This window comes from Dermacentor variabilis, chromosome 5 (assembly GCF_050947875.1).
Source record: "Dermacentor variabilis isolate Ectoservices chromosome 5, ASM5094787v1, whole genome shotgun sequence".
Classification (NCBI taxonomy): Eukaryota; Metazoa; Arthropoda; class Arachnida; order Ixodida; family Ixodidae; genus Dermacentor; species Dermacentor variabilis.
This window is the reverse complement of record NC_134572.1, coordinates 93059403-93081112: the sequence shown is the minus strand read 5'-3', so window position 1 is coordinate 93081112 and position 21710 is coordinate 93059403. Positions and strand designations below refer to the sequence as shown.

At 44.5% G+C, this 21710-nt stretch overlaps 1 protein-coding gene across 1 annotated transcript in view; it reads left to right on the top strand.

Moving 5' to 3' along the window:
• LOC142582931 (uncharacterized) overlaps positions 1-21710 on the top strand; it is a 117291-nt gene that overhangs the window by 82811 nt on the left and 12770 nt on the right. The window contains exons 2-3 of the mRNA XM_075693071.1: positions 9385-9753; positions 16974-17306. Of these exons, the coding sequence (XP_075549186.1) occupies positions 9385-9753; positions 16974-17306 (702 nt within the window). The remainder of the gene's footprint in view (positions 1-9384; positions 9754-16973; positions 17307-21710) is intronic.

Here is a 21710-nt window from a genome sequence, read left to right as displayed (position 1 = left end):
GTACTACACTGCCGTGCATTTAGCCGAGTTCAGTTAAAATTTGTTGCTGTGTTGTACTGAGCCTCAGTGTCTTCCAAAGTTCAACCTGGCCAACCGAGCGAGAAGGGCTGCTAAGGCCGCTGGACTCCTATATAGGCTGATGGGACGATCCACTGCAGAGTGGAGGAGCTAGCTACGATCCTGTGCTCTTCTGTATAAAGTTTATTCTCCCGTGCTACTTAAACTCAGAAATATCACTTAGCATTGCACTGTATCGCAGCTTCAATTAACAGTCAGCTCGTGACCGAAGCCGTTTTGTGGAGCAGGTAAGCGTGCATCGCCTCACGTTAGCGCAACGCTAGGTGAACGAAGGCATAACCTCATAAAATATATAAGTCTAAGTCAAAACAGTAGGATTTGACGTCGAAAATAAGACAACTGTAGATGTGCTGAAATTATGCAACAGGTTAGCATTCTGAATAATTAAACATAAATTTGATTATCTTTTCAGGAGCCCTCATTGAAATTTTTCTTTTTCATTGTTGTCGCGAATATGCTTGTATGCGTCCTTAAGCGCATCGCAGGTCACTTTGAACATAGAATTGTAACCGAATGGTCTAATGATTGCTCTGTATATACACGCTTTCCATTTACTTTTGTTGAAAGAAAAGCAACAATGTCATGAGAGCCAAGCCCTAACTGAACATGCAACAGTGATTCATACTAAGGACGCACTTTTGAAGCCTCTTCGTTGCCGCCTAATTATGGGTCCTTTTTGCCGGGGTAAATACAGTATATAATGAATATAACGCGAATTAGCGAATCACCTGTTCATCATGCGCATGGTGGGCCGAGCGTACAAGCATAGATTTAAGCTTGGGTACGGGAACACTTAAATGGAAATGCCAGGGAAAGGGGCGACATCATACGAAGTGTGAACGAATGCTACGCCAGAAATGCTCTTTCCTTGCATGGCTCTCCATAAAAGCGAAAAGCCAAAATGAAGATTAGGCCTATGCTTTCTAGCGGCACAATAAAGTGAATGCTTGTCTACGGCATGGCTATTTAATGAAGTAAGAATTTGGTGCGCTTCAGTTGAGCACGGTGCCACAAAATCTCACCACAGATGCTATTGTTCCTATATGTCTTAACGTCTAGCATATTCACGCTTCTCTAGAGTACTTTGATGAGACCACGAAATAGTGAGTGTTCGTTCGCCCTTTTAAGTATTTCGGGGCCTGAGTCATCGTCCTTCGGCGTTGGTTTCTCGGCCTGTCTGAGGCAGGCAAATCACATTCATGGAGAGCTGACAGAATTTCTAACTTCTTTATGAGAATGTGTACGCTGTAGGTAAAAAAAAAAGCGAAGGGAGAGTATGGGTTTGGAGGGAAGGTGGGTGAATAGCAGATATTGAAACAAGGGCTAGTGAGAACGAAGGTAAGCCTCCCACCCCACTTCCACCATGGGGGAAAAGAGCAACTATGTATACGTAAAACTCGCGGTGGCTGGGATATTAAAAATAGATGAGGTAGACGGGTGCGGGCGGAACGAGTCTTGCGACTAGCGGCTGATTCCGTTGCGCCGTACCTCAGGCAGCCAGGGAATAGCAAAGGGTTAGCTAGACAGCTAGGGGAGCCGGTGAGGGAACTCCGTCATGTAGGGAACTACGATTAATTGCAATGCCGGGAGAACGATCCTGAGGTGCCGTAGTATACGTTCCCGCCGTACCACTGCCATCTGCAGTACGCCGTGATTCGTATACACCGAGAAATTGGCTGGCCCTATTGTGCGCACGTCTGCGTCATGCATATGTCATGCCAGATACTCGCAGGCGCCTGCGCTGGTAAGCAAGAGAAGGCGCGGAGACAGATTACCCGCATCGTAGGCAGGGATTGTTTGTTAAAGGCATGCCGCATGTATAGCACAGACGCACCATCCACAAAGGAGCAGCTGCGTGCTTCATTCACCTACTTACAAATTACTTCCGCTACTTGTCGCTTTTGAATCGTTCCCTTGCAGCACAACTGCCCACCTTATGCGGTTGCGGCGGTCTTGGCTGCGTAGCGAGTGTGTATCTTACAGAAAAGCGGCGGGGTCTGCCCGTCACCCCGCACCTCCTTCGCAATTTGCCGAGAAACTTGCGCAGAGGGCGCGGGTCGGAGGGTTCGCCGCTCAGTTTGCACGCTTTGTTCTCCCCTGGATGCTCCTCATGTTATATTTATGCTGATTTATGGGGCCTATTACGGCGGGTATCTCTACATCCCCTCCCTCTCTCCTGTTTTCGCAGAAAGCGCAGTGCAAGTTCGGCCTCCACTCGTTTCTTGGTTGCACGCCCCTCTTTCGGGGGCTCGCCACAATCTAGAGATATAGAAACAGGGCCCTCACGTGCTTGCCGCTCCCGTGCCCCTTCTGCCCTCGTGCCACCATCTAATTCGTCTTCGCGAACAAATAGCTTCTGGTCGGGCCTGACCCCATGGCGGACGCGACCACACCGGTTGCAGGAAGGGGGCGTGGTGATGAAAACACTGAAGCCGAGAACCAGGAATACACTGAGACGCCGGGAGTTGGGCTCTCGTTGCTCAATGCTGGAGAATAGCTCTGAATTTAGATATTTCAACGCTGCTGCTGAGATTAAAGTCCCGAGTATACTTTTCTAAATCTAATTAGTACGTGGGCATGAATTAACGTTGGCCTAGATGAGTTACGGTGAAGCCTTTTGGCTGCAGTGTTGTTCACAGGCCTGCAGATCAGGGAAGCTTGGTCGTTTTTGCGTCTTCAAGTTTATGCCGTACTGTAAGCGCATCTCTAGTACATTTTCCATCGTACGTAATAATGTAGTTTAACAAACCTTTATTGCAGATTTTCTGAGGAGAGGAGACAAAAGCAGTGTGAATTGCGTCATTTTCATAATAAAAAAGAATTCATTCTAGGAAAAAAACCATTGTTTGCCGTTGCTTTGTTAGGCGCACAACGCGAGCTTAACAAAGCGCGGTTGCAAATTTAGCTGGCGAAATAACTACGTGGGGCTGAAGGACTTACTTGGGGGGGGGGGGGAGGGGGGGATGGGCATCACAGTTTTCTACACTCTCATCGGTATTTGTGTGTGCAAACAGGAGGGGGGAGTGAGAGAGAGAGAGAGAGAAAGAGAGAGAGAGAGAGAGAGAGAGAGAGAGAGAGAGAGAGAGAGAGAGAGAGAGAGAGAGAGAGAGAGGGAAGGGGAAAGGCAGGGAGGTTAACCAGGAGGAAAGCTGTGCTCTGCTTTCCAGCTGGAAATGAGGTTGAGTTTGCTACTACTAAAAAAAGATTATGAAAATGTGCGATCTATTGTTCGCGTGGAAGTATAATGCTTCTAAAACGAAGTGCGACCTTTTGGGAGTTAAAAAGAAAACCACGTGGTCGTGTGAGAGCCTCGTGAAAGATACTTCAGGCTGTGTTATCTTGCAAGTGCAGGTATACTTTGAATTCCCGTTTTTTCTTTTGTTTAGGAATGTTGACTAACCTACAGTGACAAAATAGCACCTGTTTACCCATTGTTACACGTAAATATAATTATTGATATTATAAACACTTATCTAAACTTAGAAAGACAAGTGCATGCAGGCCAAATTTTTCAAAGAGTTGCTTATAAAAACCATTGGTTTACACAGTTTCTTGAACTTTGGATAGGTACAACGCGCTAAGTGGGATAACATACAAGCAGCGGCTTGACCATACACCCTGTGGAAGGCGACAAAATATGCAACGATGAGACCTCTCCGTAATATGTTACCTAAATCACTCTAGCTATTGTAACTGCCTAATATTTGCCTCAGTCTAGGAAACCGGGTTGGAGCAGGCAGCATTGTGATCGCTTCGCAATGTTTCTAAAGATCCATGGTGTTATCGACTGTAATTTTGAGGGCAATTGAGTGGATGATTTATTAAAACGAAACCTGATGATCTTCGTCGACAATTGCTTATTCAGTTTAAATGTTGAAATCGAAGCATTCACTTAAACAACGGGAAAGTTGGAATGCTAGCTATATTGAGAGTTCTATCTGGGAATGGGGCGATGAACAACAACAGCAAAAAGAAAGAAAAGAAAAAGAAAAAGAAAACTTAACTTAGCCGTGTGAATGAATTTTCATTCGTTGTGATACTTAGAAATGTCATACTGAGATTGATTTGCGAAGGCACATGCACTATACAGCTTGGATGAGATTCAGAAAACAGCTAAACAAAGTATAGTGGTGCCTTCTGAACTATCAACTGTCGCTACCTTTACGCTCCTTAGCTGTAGTTCTTTCAGGGAAGTTCAATGAGAAAATACGAAAACCAGCGATCATCAGTAAAAAATGCGGACTCCACACAAAGACAACGACAACAGTAAAAATAAGAAAAATGATAAAAACGTCAAATTTTCTGAAAGAATTCACAACTGAAGCGTAAAACTACAAATTTTCGTCGTGTTTCAGAAACCAAGATTCCCAGCGGGGACAAATCTTGTATCATAATTAATGCTGCTAAACTCTTCTTGTAGTGCCGTGTATTACTGCTCAGATTTAGAATCCTAAGCATAGTAAATACATTCTTAGTCAAGTCAGCTAAAATGGTGCAATTTTAGAAGCGATGACATTCAGTGTCGACGTGGTTCGCTACACTAGTAGTGAATTGCTTTGAAGCTGGATTCTAAACAACAGCAGACATTTTGGAGCAGATCCCATGCGTTTTTCTCGGAGTTTACGCAGCTAGACTGATGGGTGTCTGTTTCCTTTAAGGGCGCAACTTTTACGTGCGAACCTCGCCTGGTTTTCGTGAACTTGGGTACTAAGCCAACCAATCACAGCGGAGGACGCCTGTGGCGTCACCACCGCTCGGTTTCTTGCACTACCACGAGATCGCGGTCCCTTCGCGCATCCGCGGCGTTGCATTAGCCTGTCTACAATGGCTGAATAAAGCCTTCCATGTCCCTTTGTGCGGACATTCAATAAACACAAACTCGTGTTCGGCTCTACATGCACTCACACAAAGCTTCGCCGCGTATAGATTCCAATTCCTTGGATCTGCTCCCTTGTTTCTTTCTTTCCCTTCCTTTTCTTCCTGTTCTCTTGCTTATAACCTACAAGTTCAACATCACCGCGCTTAACGTCCTTACAATTAAATAAATGTATAATAAAGCCATACTATCCGACTTTCATGTTGGGACCATGCATATCCGAGGCGCACGCTCAACCGTTCAACTTACAGGCTGACGCTTCGCGAATAAACGCTTCACCTGTAGCTTTCTCGTCTGTTGTTGCACGGTGATGTATTCATGATGAATTTCGGTATTAACTAGGCCGCCAAGCCATTTCACGCGTGGCACATCCGGGAGTCATGCAAGTGCTGCATGCTAGAGACTGTCTGTTTTCAATTTCAATTTTGCGCGACTCCACATAAGTCGTTGCTTCAGAACAAATGACTCGTATAGCCGAATGAGTGCCTGTGGAAAGTGGAAACCATAAATGAAAGAAAACGGACGAATGGACGGACGGACGGACGGACGGACGGACGGACGGACAGACAGACAGACAGACAGACAGACAGACAGACAGACAGACAGACAGACAGACAGAGCTAGCAAATTAGATAGATAGATAGATAGATAGATAGATAGATAGATAGATAGATAGATAGATAGATAGATAGATAGATAGATAGATAGATAGATAGATAGATAGATAGATAGATAGATAGATAGATAGATAGATAGATAGATAGATAGACAGACGGCGGACGGACGGACACTCTTATCGAGCTGCTAAATTCGCGACTTTGACTGCCTTGATGGGGTGCTGCAGTCGAGCAATGGTGGCGGCTGTATCCAGGAGTCCGTTGATGCTGAGCTTAAGTTACATAATAACTTTTCTCGATAGCACTCTGTGACTGTCGGCTTAAAATAAAGAAAATCCGACACAATGGAAGTCGTTGGTCTATGCTTGCAAACGTCTGCCCTTTCAAGCCGAGCCGCATACCGTCTCGGTAGGCGGCTGTTATTATATGACTATATGACTAAGTAAGTGAAAACATACTGAAGAATGTTTCAGAAATGAGTGTCATGCATTCGTGCTAGGCATTTCGTGTAATCCATGGTTCGTTATCACAAAAGCACGTTCCGCCACTCGCGCGCGCGATGATCGAATAATTATTTAAACGTTAAAAACTACGATTGATTCCAATAAAGTCGTTAATTGTCTTAATGTGAAAGCGTGCCAAGCTAGCGACAAATGTTTCCGCTCGTGATTTACATTGAAATGCAAAATACTTATATGTTCATAACAGGAACAATGGGCGAGGCAAAATAATTAGGGGCCTTAGTTACACATAAGTTTAGCTAGAGCGCTTAGCCCTTTAAGGAAAAACACGAAATCCAAGTTCTCTCACCTGGTAAGGAGTAGCCATTTGGCTAGACCCCCCTACCCAAAAGCATACAACCATCGTCGGTGCTATGAACTTGTCTCTCCGTAGTTACTGGGCACATAGATGCCTCCTCTTCACATCGTTAGCATTAGTGAAACTAGGAAATGATACATCATGACTCTTCCATCTTGTAGATGCGCAGAACCGCATGCAAAAAATTCTCTCGGGATTTATTTTGCCCCGCTGCTCTGACGACGTGAAAAGGAGGCCTGAAAAGGAACTGATTTCTCTCTGTCTGTTTCATGAAAACTGGAAATTCTCTCAAGCGAAAGCAGGGAAGGGAATATTCTGTAAATGTCCATCTATGTGGACTGTCCATTTCGGCCGCCGCTGATTGGCCGTAATTGAAGAAGTGAGGAGGAAGCTGGCTGTGGGGCTCCTGTTTCCTTATCGATGGCATACCTCAGCCCAGCCAATCAGCACTTTAATACCTGACGAAATGGGCATGTCTCCTAGCTGGACTTCTACAGAATAACCCTTCAACCCCCAGCTGCCTTTATTACCGGCCTGTCAATCTGTCAAGGCAAGCGAATTAACTATGAGTGCGCGCAGTTTTGCGATGTTCACGTGTTGAAGGATGTAAAAAAGGCTCCCTTTCATTCGCCTTTCTAATTCTATTCCCCTTTCCCTCACCTCCAGTGTAGGGTAGCGAACAGGGTTCTCGTCTGGTTGACCTCCCTGCCTTTCCTGTCCTTGCTTTCTCTCTTCCCCGGGAACCTTAAAACACAGTGACGAAGCCAAACGGTATACAGTCTACACTGTCCCGTGCGGATGCACTTCATGATATATGTTTCTGGGCAGAGGGCGGCCTACTATCGAGCTACCCATTCACCTGTAACAAATAGCGAATAAAAAAAATTAACAGAGAATGTGCTAATTTATCGATGTGGCGTTTGCTTCTGCGGTCTTGTTTCAGAGCTGAAAACGAGTTTGCGCGCTTGACGCGCGGGAACACGCCAGGAAAGCTTGCTGAAACACAAATAAAGAAAGACAAGTAAACATGCTGTTCCTGCAGCCGACTACCGAGGGATCTGGTGTGTTGTAAGCCTGGCGTGGGAAAGAACGCACTTGCCTTTTTCCTGTCCATTATATCGCGCGGCCATAGAGACGACAGCGTGCCCGTCGTTATTATTATTATCTTTCTTTTTCATTTCGTTACTGGTCCCAAACAAGTCATATCATCTTTCTTTCCGACCTGAAAACACATGAAATAATATAAAGTGAATCCTCGAAATAACGCCCGCGGATCACATAACCCAATTGTTTGTTCATCCTCCAATATTCAAGGTTTCTCTGCATTTGCCCTTTTTTGTGTGAAGTTGGCTGTACGAGTTGCGAAAACTCTCTTGTTGAGTGGTATTACTGATTCCAGGATGGCTGCATGAGGTGAGCGTTCGGAAATTGAATTTTACTTACGTGCTGTACAGACAAATGCTTTCGAAAATTTCGAAAGCGTCGTGAGCTCAAAAGTTTTGATTGTTATCAGAACTTCTCTTACTGTAAAGCTTTGAAAGTGTGAACACGTGGCGGTTGTCTCACACAGCCGTTAGGATTGGACGCTTGTGTGTCGAGCCTATCTGTGACAGTTTGGAATTTTGGTTGCTTTTGGAGTTTCCCCACCTTTTGCAGTTATTTTTGCGTGCTTTATTGTCACAGATCGATTATTAGAAGAACCTTTACCATTGTGGGTGCGATAAGCATGCGGCTGAAGCGTTTTGACCACAGCAGCAATAGATAGCGAAGGCCCTGATCGGAGAGAGTAAATTTTTGCACGAAAAATAAGCTAATTATTTAGTTAATTTGATCAATTTTGTATCAGAACTGTGGTGGCTGCTTAAGACTACGGCTGTTTTTATTATAAATCATAATCTATCTGGTCTGACTGCATACGTATCAGCTGACCTAACGGCCTAAAGTAGTGGTAGTTTACCTTTCTCCATAATATTATGTATATTCTTTATAGTTCTTTCTATTTCTCTTGTGATAGTGCTTAGTGTGCGCCAAGAAAAGTGCTCGCGACCCCGCTCCAGAAACCAGACAATCGCCCCTTCACAGAAGAAACAGTTCTAGTACACTGGTTCAGACGGGTTTTGGCACTCAAGGCCTTAAGGGCTGTGCTCAAGTTTTAAGGGCTTGTGAATTCTGCGACCATCTTTGAAGGTTGTAGCGCCTAGCATAGCGTTGTTGTGCGAATTTTTCTCATTTTTTCTTCTTTCACCTTTTATTTCCTTTACCCCTTTACCCAGCGCAGGGTAGCCAGCCGGTACTTACACTGGCCTTCTTGTGTCTCTCTTTTTCTTAGTGGACAGATGCCTTATTTGTTTTTATCTTAAAGTTAATGCCAATGCTTGCATTGTTTTCACAATTACAAAGGTCCATCACCTTCTTCATTAGTTGCTACAATATGCAGATACGGTCATCCAACTATGACTTAGAAAATTGACTGCCACTTTACTCATCTGAAAAAAAAAAGAGTAATAAAATAAAAGCACGGGCATAAAGTGCGCCATTCAAGCACATGCTAAACCTAGGTTTCTTCTATAGCGAAGCGTAAAGACGCGTGCAGTACACTTAACGTAGCTCGAAACAACATGAATTAATCACCGAAACTAATGACCACTTGAAGAAAGGTAAAGTGGTTCTACAATTGAAAAGAAAAGTGATATTTCGGTTACCCAAAAAATAAAAAAGGCGAAAGTTGTCGCTTGTATGAAAACGAACATGAAAATACATTTTATGTTATTTAGAGCTGCACTCTGAGAGACATCTACAAAGATGAAGCATCGCATCCTTTCGTTTCTTCATGACTGATACCTTGTGGTCGACACGAGGTACATTTAGCCCGCCTCGTACTCTGACTTAACAGAAATTCGCCAATAATCACCCACCTGAGCCACTCGAGTCAAACCACCGAAGTGCCAATGATGACGATAGCCCTCCCTATTCTTCTCTCCCGTCGTTGCGCAGTTGCGTCGAGCCTTCACATCCTGCACCTGTCGGTGCCGAAATGGGTGCAGAACGGCACCGAGGACTCGGTGGTTCTCGACTGCGTGTACAACGCGAACCGCGAGGACCAGCACCTGGTGATCAAGTGGTTCCTCAACGACGACCCGCAGCCCATCTACCAGTGGATCCCCGAGCTGAACAAGCGGTTCGTGTCGAGTCGCCTCAAGGACCGCATCAACCTGGACTACTCGCTCACCAACGGCAACAGCTTCACCAAGTTCCGCGCGCTCAACCTGGTGCGGCCCACCACCGAGCTAAGTGGCCGGTACTCCTGCCATGTCATGTCGCTCGCGGGAGAAGACTCCGAGTCCAAGCTCATGACCGTCTACGGTAGGTGGGGAATAGCGGGGGGGGGGGGGGGGCGGGGGGCGGCGACGCAGCAAGGCTGGTGTTGGCTGTCAAGCACTTCCCGAAGTTAGGAAGCAGTAGGCACGCTTTACAGAGCATCGGTTCATGATTTGTGAGCTCGAGTGAGCTAATCCGTCATGCGACCTAGCTAACTGCTGTGGTTGCAGCCTAGTGTAACGGTGACACTTACTTATACTAAAAAATGTAGACGACTTAATTTTGTGTTTTGTGCAGCTCTGCGTGAGGCACCGGGCGCGAAATGGTGACTTGGGACTTGTTTTACGGTGGCTCGTGATCCAAGAAAGAAGAGCCGGGCCTTAAACGGGCATTTCAAGGCGGAAGACATTACTGCATGCGTGGTCCTTATTTAGTATAATCATTATTACGAAAATACTGCCACAGGAAGAAAAAGAAAGTTATTGTGGACCTGAATTCTCTTATAATGACTGGAAGTAAAACGACACCAAATGCTTACACAAGGACCGAAAATATGATTGGATATTTAGGGTTGTTTCGTATAGGTTGCCACAAAAAAAGACGTTTAATTTGTTACTAAGTTTGGCCTCCGTTTTGCAGAAAGATAAAAATAAACTAAGAACTAGAATGCTAAATAATCAGCAGGTAACTTTAGTGACTTATGCTTACATGTGTCATGGACACGTTCTCTAAAAGATATGCATCATTCTTATATTTAGAAATATAGCCTAATTTATTAAAAATTATGAGTAACGCCCTCTATCTACATTTTTGAAGCCTCCAATTTGCTTGTCATTTTTATCAGTCATCGTTTTTCTGAGTATTTGCTCACACACAAGAAGGCGTATTATAAGTAGTCATTTGTACTTTATGTTGTGCAAGAGGGGGGAAATTTGGGCCAGTTGGTCCGACATGTTTAAAGAAGAAAAGGACCACAACTTCAGACGGGGTGTGACGAAGGAGTGGACAGGACGCATCCTGTCTACTCCTTCGTCACGTCTCGTCTGAAGTCGCGGTTCTTTTCCTCTTTATCTTGTGCACACGTGATATTAGCGTGATGTTACCGTAGTGAGAGAAACGTCAGTGCATCTGTCCTGAACAGAAGGTAAATTCACAAACATTTTCCTCTACAAGCACAGTAAGTGGCACAGTGCAAGCACAGTAAGGCCTGCGCCTCGGCCGTTGTCTAGTGATTGCACTGTTCATCATCGCACTGGCAAACTGTTCAGCCCGTAGTCAGACACTTTCCTGGTTAACATCCCCGCCTTCGATCTTTATTTTCTTTCTCTATCTCTGGCAAACCACAAAACAGCTGCGTGTGAGTTTTGTGAAGGCGAAATGAAGCTGAACTTTAAGAACCAGAAATCAGTCAGTCAATGAGCAACTTTATTTTTCAGAACAATATAGATGGTTCTAGGACGTTAGGATAAAAGTCGACAGAAGGGGCGATTTCACTAGTTCTAATCACCAAGGCAAATAAGAATGACAGCAGGTGGCACAAATTAAAAAAAAAAAGAACGACAAATATTGAAACATCTGCTGTAAGTATAAAAAAAGAAAGAAAGAAAGTACTAAGAGCCAGTTAGCTTAAAAGGCGAGACAAGAAAGGATAGGAAAATACTGTCATAGCGTGCGCAGAGATTTCGTACAGGAAATACTAGGCAACACAATAAATAAATTTGATCATTATCAGGTTCAGCTGAGGAAGGCCTTATTTATCACTTGAGCATGCGTTGTTACACGTAGCAGAGGGAGTACAATAATTAAGGTTGACATTTTATGCATTAAAAGTGTTCAGCAAGCTGGGAAGTAAGTGACAAGCCATTTGTCTTCCATAATTTGTGCGCCTATGGGGCATAAGCCATTGCTTCGGCTGCGGGCGTTGTAAGTTATATATAGGGTGTCTTTCAAGGTTTGGAAAATTAGATAGAAACGTTGTGTATTGTTTCAACTATTTTATATACGCGAAAGCTAGCCGATAAATAAGGAAATATGAATTTCTGAATACCAAGCTTTTTGTACAGTGATTGTGTAGGACACTCAAAACCCACGTCGCAAATAAGGCGAGCATTTTTTTTTTGCAGAACAAACAGATGGTTAGTGCTAGTGGCATATGTAGAGCCCTAAACAAGAAAGCAACAGTTGAGGTGAGTGACAAACAAGGTGCTATACATGAGTATCTCGAGAAAGGCCTCCTACAGAGTGGGCACCGTCGTTAGGCATTACACGTAACCCTTTGGAGCTATCTCGCTTCTGTGATGTTATCCGCTTTTCGGCAGCTTCATTTGCCTGCAAAATGTTTTGCAGGCCAAAGTTGACAAAGTAACAAAGCCAGAATACGGAAAAAACATGTCGCAGCTTCGCCCGAGAAGTGAAGCATCGACTGCGATAGCAAATTAGTGGACAGCTAGCTATCGAAGAAAGGATAGTAGCATTATCGGCCGTATAAACTAGTAAACATAGGCACACAAACTAAATTAACAAGCTTGGTGTCACGCCCGCACAAGCAAACTCGAACACATATCCCTGGACGACCGCGGAAACTCGCTGCGAAAACGCTGGAGTGAGGAAGCGTGGCAGCAGCAGTGAGCGAATTGACTGTCGTGCTGCGTCTCGCACCAACGCGAACTAAGGAAAGAAAACAAAACGCGTGACGGACTGTGTCCCCGTCGCAGATGGCTTTCAAGATACAGCGGCAAGAGCGGGCGCGCGCGGGCACCCGGACCACCAAGAGTAGGCCCCCTTCCTCCGCTGCCCCAGGAGCCTTAATTTGAGCTCGATCGAAGATGGCGCGCTTCCTCCCCGCTTTCCTTCCTTTCGTGCGCGAGATGGAGCCGCGATCGCCGGCTTACCCTAGCACGCTTTCACTCGCATATACTATTAACTGCTGCGCTAGTTTGTCTTGCATTGCTGATTATGAAAATTAGTGCCACATAAAGCCAACACACATAGTCTGCCCTTCCTGCGTGCGATGTCTTTTTGTTGCGTTAATTTTCCTCATCACTGACGTCGTAAAGGCACTGGATAATATTATATCTTCAAATGCAGGCTAGGGATTTGTTATAGCAGTCTACGTGGTCACAGCCTATACGAGTAACTTCGCGAGAATGCAACACTGCTCTAAGCAAAACGTGGAACGACAAAAGGAACGCAAAAGAAAGCTTTACGCTGGGCTTGTTGCTTGAAGTTTAACATACGAACAGAGCAGACGACGGCACAAGTGATACGAGCAGGACCGATGCGCTGACTATCGACGAAATTCTTTTCGGAAGCGTACAAACATAAAATACAGGTAAGAGGCATACGATTAGCTTGTGATATATTGTAAGACTCTGAATAAATATCATCCGACAGTCAGCGCTTCTGACGTTTTCGAATCACTGATCCCTTCGTCAGCACTATTTGTCATTTTGAAGAGGAACGCCTCTTTTGACCAAACTCGCCGATGCCGCGGAAACAATCTTTCCTAAGTTACTCAACGGTCTCCCGAATGAGTTGGGGCAACATTTTTTCACGGGCTCATGAGTGGTAACAACGCGTGCTGCGATTCGTACACGTCGACGTGAAATGTGTGCAAGCTGCTTGCGAAATGAACGTGTGCGCATCGGAAAAAGAACGTTACAGCGGTAGTGAGTCTATGCTGCAACGGTAGCGGCTGCAAACCGTGTAGGTGCTACAAGAGTAGTGCTAGAGGGGACGTGTTATCATGTTGCTGCACAAACTCGACAGCGCCGTGGCAGGAAACGGCCTCCATTACTCATTGTTACTCCATTAGAGACATCATCAGCAGTCGGGAAACAGGGACACGCAAATCGAGCATGAGTAATAACCCAGGCTCGCTGGGAGTTACCGCAGAGCGTCATTCGAGGAGTACACGGGGACCTATTACGTTGGAGGCGACATCTGGGTCGGAGAAAAGGGGAAAGAAAAGGACAAAGAACGAACGAAAAGCGAAAGGTAGTTAGAAGACCAAGACTTTTCTGTTGCTTTCTTTTTTTCTTGTGCAGAGGACATTCCTCTAGAGGTATCACTCTTCGTGTCCTAATTCTGCGTGTTCAGTGTTCTGCTATGGAGTTGCCAGGGCACATGTTGGAATTTGTTGCGTAGGCGTTTTGTGAGTATTTACCTGCTCGAACGATGTTGCTGAAACGTCGTTTATTTATGCAGGTAACATGAAATGAACGCTTGCAGGCTTCGTTGCACGAAGATATTGTCGGTAAAGCTGTGCATGGGCTCTTTCTCGCCCTTGCTGGTTTCCGACTGAGTAAAGAATGCGTAAAAAAATTTGAATGCATAGGAAAGTTTCACTCGTAGGCCACCACGTTCGAATACATGTGCGTCGCTCTCATTGGGATGCCCACAGACCGACTGGAAGAGAATTCACTGCAGTCCAAATAATAAAGAAAGCAATGTCAGAACACTGCGAACAAAACAACTCCGTCATACTTGTCAAGCTGCGTATTTTGACAAAGAAGTACAAAAAACGAGATAAATTTTTGTAAGTTTACTTGAATGTTACGAGCAGAATGCATCGTATGTCATATTTTTGTTTTGTCGGGCACGCATATGCAAGAGCAATGCCTGGAAAAAAATATGCGAAGGTAAATTCAGAGCGGAGTGTTTAATGGTGAGTTTTATACGTTGCAGCTGTTGGGCAATATTTAGCTAGTGAATACGTATATGTAAAAAAATGATTCTTTTCCCACCATAACGTTCTTGCAGAACATTGGTACAGTTACATATTTTCAATATGACCCGCAAAAGATAAAACAGTTATACGTAATTATAGTTAATTGTATTCTACCGATGTTACCACCATCACATGGAAATCACATTCCACCTTTGAAAAGCTTAACGAGCAGCCATAGGCTCCTCGTCTATATCCGCCTCATTAGTCCCAACTGCGCAATATAAAAAAATACACGCGCTCATCGCCTACTTCGTTTACCGGCACCCATCGAACTTCCGATGCTGCTTTGGGTAAGCGTGAGTGCCGATCCCCCGTAGCACGCCCTGCCCAAATAAGTTTCTCACAGGCGAAGCTTAACTCTTAACATCGTATTCGGCTCCCTTTCGGCTCGAAAGCGCATACGTAAGGACAGTACGGCGCTTACTGCCATGCGGCTAGCACGCATTTCTCCCTCCCCTCTCCTGCCTGTGCCATGCGCGAAATGGCGTTCAGAGTAATTAGCAGCAGCAGCCAGGTATTCATTAAAGAAGCGCCGTTCGGTGGTGCAGCAACCCTGGCTGCCCATTCCCAATGGCTTATTAGCAATGCGTCGAAAGTCCAGGAGAGCGGTGAAGGAAAGAAGGGCCGTGGGCAAAATCGAGCTGCCCTCATTGCGCCTCTTTACGCAGACTGCCAGCCTCAAAGAGTAAAGAGGAGGTGGGAGAAAGAAGCAGGGGAAGGTAAAGAGTGGATAAAGGAGTCATCTGCGCACATGCAGAACGCCCAGCGTATGATGCGAATGCATTGAATAACCTTCGATGCACCTGGCATTACTAATCCCAGACGCGTAATGAACTTCCCTCTCTAACGCGTGGACGCGTTAGAGAGGGAAGGCTGAAGGGCGCCAAGGCTCTGAACTTTGCTATCTGGCTTTAACTTATTACTTATCAGAGATTTACGTATAAATCACGGTGCATTTGGGAACTTTTCATTGCTGTTCTTAACCTTATGTAGGCGGACGGTAAAGCCGATTTTTGAAGCAGAGGTTTTTTTAATAAAAGAAAATGTTAGACTGAAATGGGAACCGAAGTGGGATAAGCCTGGAACTTGATCTGTTAGTGCCATTACGTAGCAGGGGATAGAACGCTAAGCAATAATAATCCATTAAGAAATAAGCACGATCAGAGAGCTGTTTCACTTCAGAACATAGCTACTCTATCAAAAGTGCGAGCACCATGTTGAGCAACAGCTCGGCTACGCTCATTGCTTTCAGACGATTCAGTATTTGTGTAGAACACTTAAGTCGACTATTGCGTAAGAGTAAAGGCGCCGTGCTTTATGCCGGCAGGCGCTGTGCTTCCGTAGCTACGACGGGCTGTGCGCTGGTGAAGTCTAGCGGATCGCTAAGCGTGAATAAATTATGCTTGGACTCAAGACGATTTATGACTCGCCATGATGGCGTAGTGGCTTTGGCGTGGCGCTTATTGGCTAAGCTCGAGGGCGAGGGATCGAATAGCGGCCGTGGTGGCCGCATTTTGTTGGTGGCGAAATGTAAGAACGGTCGTGTACCGTGCATGTGGCGCCCGTGAAAGAACCCCAGGTGGTCAAAATTAATCCGGAGTCCTCCCACTACGACCTGACTCATAATAACATCCTTGTTTTGGCACCTAAAACTCCAGAATCAATTTTTAAAGATCTACGGTCATACTCACAAAACACCAGGAATACTATTGGTATGCATCTTTGGCGAATGCCTTAACAATCAGTTGGTTTTCTTTCTTTTCAATGACGCAGCTGGGTGGCACTTGTACATCGGAAAATTAGCAGAAGAAAAAAACAAGATATGGAGGAAGTTTCCTGAGTCAGTGTTCGTATTTAGTGTGACTCATCCAAACAAATTATTCATATAACCCTCCCTCGACATATATATATATATATATATATATATATATATATATATATATATATATATATATATATATATATATATATATATATATATGTAAAGAATTCCCGCATTCGTAATAGTGCATGGCTATGACAGCATAGAAGATAGCAAATTTCAAGCAGTCTTGATGGAAGCAGCGCACTGTGACTACGATATGTGCCACCTTGTTACCTTTGCGAAGTATTGTTGATGTGGTGAACCAATGAATTCATGAATCACGGGCTGCTTTTCAGCTGGTTGATTAGTGTCGTTTCTGGCAAAACAGCCGGCTGGGTTCTAACCACCATGAAAAGAAAAGACACAGCATGCCGCAGCAGGCTCAAGAGACAAAAAGCCAGTGCTCTAGCGAACAAGGGCACAGTAAAGCGTGCTTGCACGTTCCGGAGCTTGCAAGGGCATCTCGGCTTGGGTTAAGCAGTAAAAGCCTACGCAAATGTTACGCGAAGAAGGTCATACGACAATATACGCGATGTTTTCTTGCCCTAACGTTCCGCTGTTTTTCAATTTTACCCAAGAAGCCACGCTTTAGCCTCTTTCAGCGTTCAACCTCTTGCGTTTACATTCCACTCAAACACTCTGGGTATGTTTCTTTTTTTTAACGAACCGCAGCTCCTCCCAAGAGGTTCGACTTCACCTTCGAGCGGGTGTCGGCGCACGCGACGAACCTGTCGTGCGAAGCGGACGGCGTGTTCCCGCAACCGACGTTGTTCCTCTACCAGAGCAGCGGCCGGGACCCCGTGTCGCGACCCGTGGCCTCGGCGCCAGCGAGATTGGCTCCCCCAACTCCCGCTGAAGGCGCTGCCGGCTACCACGTGCGCCTGACGTATGCGCTGGACAGCCGCACGCTGGACGCGTCTGGTCACGTGGAGTACGTGTTCGAGTGTGTGCTTGCCATCCCGGAGACCAACTTTAGGCAGCAGCGGCGGCTAGAGTTTGAACCCGGTAAGGAGCGCGCAATAAGAAACAAGGAATGTTCGAGTAACAACTGCGCACTATAGATGGCGGAACCATCAACGATGCAAAATGGTCTCTCCATGGGGCCAAGTACTAAATATTGTCCAGTCATAAGGGCTTAATATGCTAGACAAATCTGGTGAAATGACAAGTCTCGTCATAACGCCATATAGCGTATCATCTCATTATTTTTCTACAGTGCGAGAAAAAGCACAGGTAAATGTATGCGCTAATATCGCTAACGATTTGTTTAGGTGGAGAGGCAGCGGCGCAGGTTTATTTGTATTGCTTGTGTTGTGGATTCAAATTGGACTTGAATTCTTCTATGGGCCGTCTTACCGCAAATGGGGGAGGGACTTTTAATGAGTTTAGCATCATTTGGGAACTAACAGCGATTTAGGCCTGCGGCCCCAGACCTAAATTAACCACACTTTTTTTTCAAAGCCATTAATTTACCTTTTCTTTCTTTCTTTATTTGTTTCCATTGCTAAAATACAATGGCGGGGGCTAAGATAAAAGCTGCAATGAGGCAGCTTGAGGTGCCCTTAGCCCCCGTGTTGCATGGTGGCAGTGAGTAGCGCAATCAAGCGTACGCAAAGAAGATTACATATAAATATTAAGTACAATCATTAATCAATTCAAGAGAATTTTCTATAGCAGAACAAACAAAAAAGGAACAAAGAAATGGGATAATGACAAATAAAAGCAATTCAGATAGTACGCACCACCACATTGCATACACTTGGCAATACGTAAATAAAAGTGAAAATCGCGTACGCTTGACGATGCATCATTAAAGGTGAAGAGATACGATGGTCGATTAATATTGGAATAATTAGGAGAAAGAAATGGACGAGCAAAAATTATGTCATTACAAACATTTAAAAAGATACACATGTGTATACAGGTGAAAAAGGAATTACGCTTGATTCATTATTTAGGAGAATGTTCTGACAAGTAACGACAGTTCTGACCGTGTTATGTTAATGATGTCAATGCCAGCGTCATGTAATGAATTAAGCAGTCTTGGTAATTTATTTTTCGTCATTTGCAAACCATAGTTGGTTCTTGAAGGGGGTATACACCAATATTCTCCGTGACGGGTAATATAGGTAGCTGTATTTCTTTCCAGACAAGCAATTTCATTAAACACGCTGTTTTCAGAGTTTAAGTTTGAGTGCCATATACGAAGGAGAGAGCGGTTGTATAGAGAGTAGATTGTAGGTATGTTGTATTGTTTAAAGAGCTGCTCACTGTGACTGTGATATGGCACGTTTGTAATGATACGTACGATCTTTTTCTGCAGTAAGTGTATTTTCCTGATGTTAGTTTCAGTTGTGCCCCACACAAGGTGCGTATAATGAATGTGTGATGCAAATAGGGAGTGGTAAATTAATATTTTTACGGATGTTGGTAGACGATATCTGTTCTTGTTTAGCATTCCTGTGATACAGCTAAGCTTTTGTACTACAGAGTCTACTTGTCGATCCCAGTTTAGCGTACTAGAGAAGTATGTACCTAATACTTTAATTTCATTTACTATTTCTATGCTCCCTTTGTTCATCTCTAAAGTGTGGCTTTGTGTAATCTTTGTGCTTTTCGCATAAAAGATTATGGCTTTTGTCGTGTTTGAATTCAATTTGAGATAATTTTCTATAGACCATGAGGATATGTTCTGGAGAGACTCGTTTGCACTGTTTATTAAACTAGTATAACATGCCGATGAAATAAACACACTAGTCTCGTCTGCACATACGATAAATTTTGCATTGGGATAAATTACAACAACATTGTTTATATATAAGTTAAAAAGCAGCGGTCCAAGAATGTTTCCTTGTAGGACTCCTGTTTTTATTTCTCCAGAAAACAATTTAAAGTTATTTATGTGCACATATTGCCGTCTCTTTTCTAAATATGACTTAATTAACTGCAGTGGGAGGCCCCTGATACCATACGAATCAAGCTTTGTTAATAACAGGTTAAGGTTAATATGATCGAAGGCCTGAGTAAAATCTATAAATATAGCTATTGTCAGTTGCTTCCTTTCAAAATTTTGCAGTATATGGTCTTTCTGGTGTAGTAGTGCTAACTGTTTTGATTTGTTTTTTTGAAAGCCATACTGAGCTTTCGTGACAACGCGATATTTTTCACAGAAGGATGTTAACTGGATCAATATTATTTTTTCATGTCCCTTAGAAAAGTGCGGCAAAATTGATGTGGGGCGATAATTTTGAATATTGAGCCTGTCTGCCTTCTTATATATTGGAATTACTTTAGCAACCTTCATTTTTGATGGAAAGATACCTTCAGCATAGAGATATTATAGATATGGGCTAGAATGGAGGCTATATCGTGTATGACATATTTTATGGATTTTATCTGCAGGTCGTCTGAATCACAGCTTTTAGAGTTTTTCATTGACATAAATACAGAGCAGACCTCATCATCATTAGTTGAACGGAAAAAGATTGTGTTTGAGTTTCCAGGTAGGGAGAGAGTGGTTTTCGGGTGCGTATACGCTTGTGTTTCTCTGTTCAGGAAGTATTCGTTAAACGCATTCGCCATGTCTGTTTCAGACAGTGAACAACCTTCTAGGCTAACTTTTTCAATAGATTCTGTGCGTTGTTTCCGCTCCATTATATTATCAAGGTTCCTCCACAGTTTTTCTGAGTTTCCATCACACAATAAAAAGATTGTAAATAATAGTTATCTCTGGTTTTCCTTATTTCCTTGTTTAGACTATTCATGTAAACTTTAAGTTCTTTAAGATCAGCAATTTCACGAGTTCGAATAAATCTGGCGTACAACTTTTCGCGTTTTTTTTATTTTCTTTAATAGCTCCCTTGTTATCCATGGTTTTCGTTCACAGGAACCTCCACAAAAAAAATTCACGTCTGTCCGAGCATCTTTCGAAATGTTTTTACTCTTTGCGCCATCGGCCATTTTAGGGACTATCTTTGGGTCGCGCCGACGCCGAAGGATTTTTGCGTAATTGGTCATATAATGTTTTCCCATTAAAATGACGATAATTCGCCTTCCTTACATTTCTGGGAAACAGTCAGAGAACGGAAAATGAAAGCGTGAACTTTTTTTCTCGGGCTCCCGAATGGAGCGCGACTTTCTTCATTACCCATTTTTTGTTGTACGGGAGCACAAAGAGTGCTTGGATCTCTGGTTTTGTGCCTGTGCGCACACGTTCGCATTCCTAGACCGGCTTTGAAGCAAGAGGCTGGGTTTAAGAGACGCCACGCACTCAAGGTGCCTTCCTACAGGGCATAACAACAGAATCGAGGAATTTTTTGAACCCAGCGAACGAGTAACCGAGTAACGGCGACTGCGAAATTCCAGATGCTGTTTTGCAAGGCGTGAGCGCGAAGAGCCCCGAGAGGCGATATCAGCCGGCAAACAGCGCACACAAATGCAACAGACCCACGAGAATATGTGGCCTGCAAGAGAGAGCGAGAGGCTTGGATTTCCAGAGATTCGCAGGAGCCAAACCGTTTCGGAGTTATTTCGTCACGTACGGCGACATTGACAGAACGAACGCGAAGAGGCGGCAAATGGGGGAGGGAGAGAGGGTTTGATCTGAGGTGCGGTTTCTGGCGTTCCACGTCTTTTGAATGGAAAAGCTCGCGCGCGTCCTGCATGCCGACATGAAGCAATCCTGCTGTGTAGTTTCTTTTTTTTTTATTGCCTTTTGCCAGCAATGTCCTCAGCTCTTCTGCTATATCGCCTGGGAAACATATGGCCGCTTTCGCTTGCAGAAAGCCGCGGGCGTCGAACTGTTCAATCTGCATGCCGAATGCGGTCGTGCGGTGCTTCTGCCGCGCAGAATCTCGAGGAGGATTGTCGCGGCTTCTCAAGAAGCTTAACAGCAACCATTCTTGCCATGCACGCTCACGACAAGCGTATTCGCTCCTCGCTGCAGCGTTCCTTGACTGCCGCCGATATTCGAAACTTTCCCTATCGTCATTGTTCACCGGGTTTTGCACCAACGGCCTGTCACTCGCAGAGTCGCCTTCGTTGCCATGGTAACTGACAAGAGCAAGCACTTTAAGCCTTCGGCTCGCTGTTGACGTCGAGACTTTAGAGCACTGTACTTCTTGGTCTCTTTGGCACTGTCATCTGACTTCAGTGCGCATTGTCGGCGGCTAGCGCTGCACGCATTTATGCAAATCTTCGAAGCGGAGAACTTTCTATTCACAAAAATTGTGTTGACTCGTGTACCTCAATTAATATACGGAAAAGCTTCGAGCGAAACTAACCTAAAGAGCATAACAATGTACAATTTCGAGTAGCTCCTTTTGCGGTAAGAGAATTTGTTGTTTGCTGCTATATTGTCGAAAGTGATAGCTGTCAAATGCGTTGAAAGAAAAAGGCATTTCGTAAGTG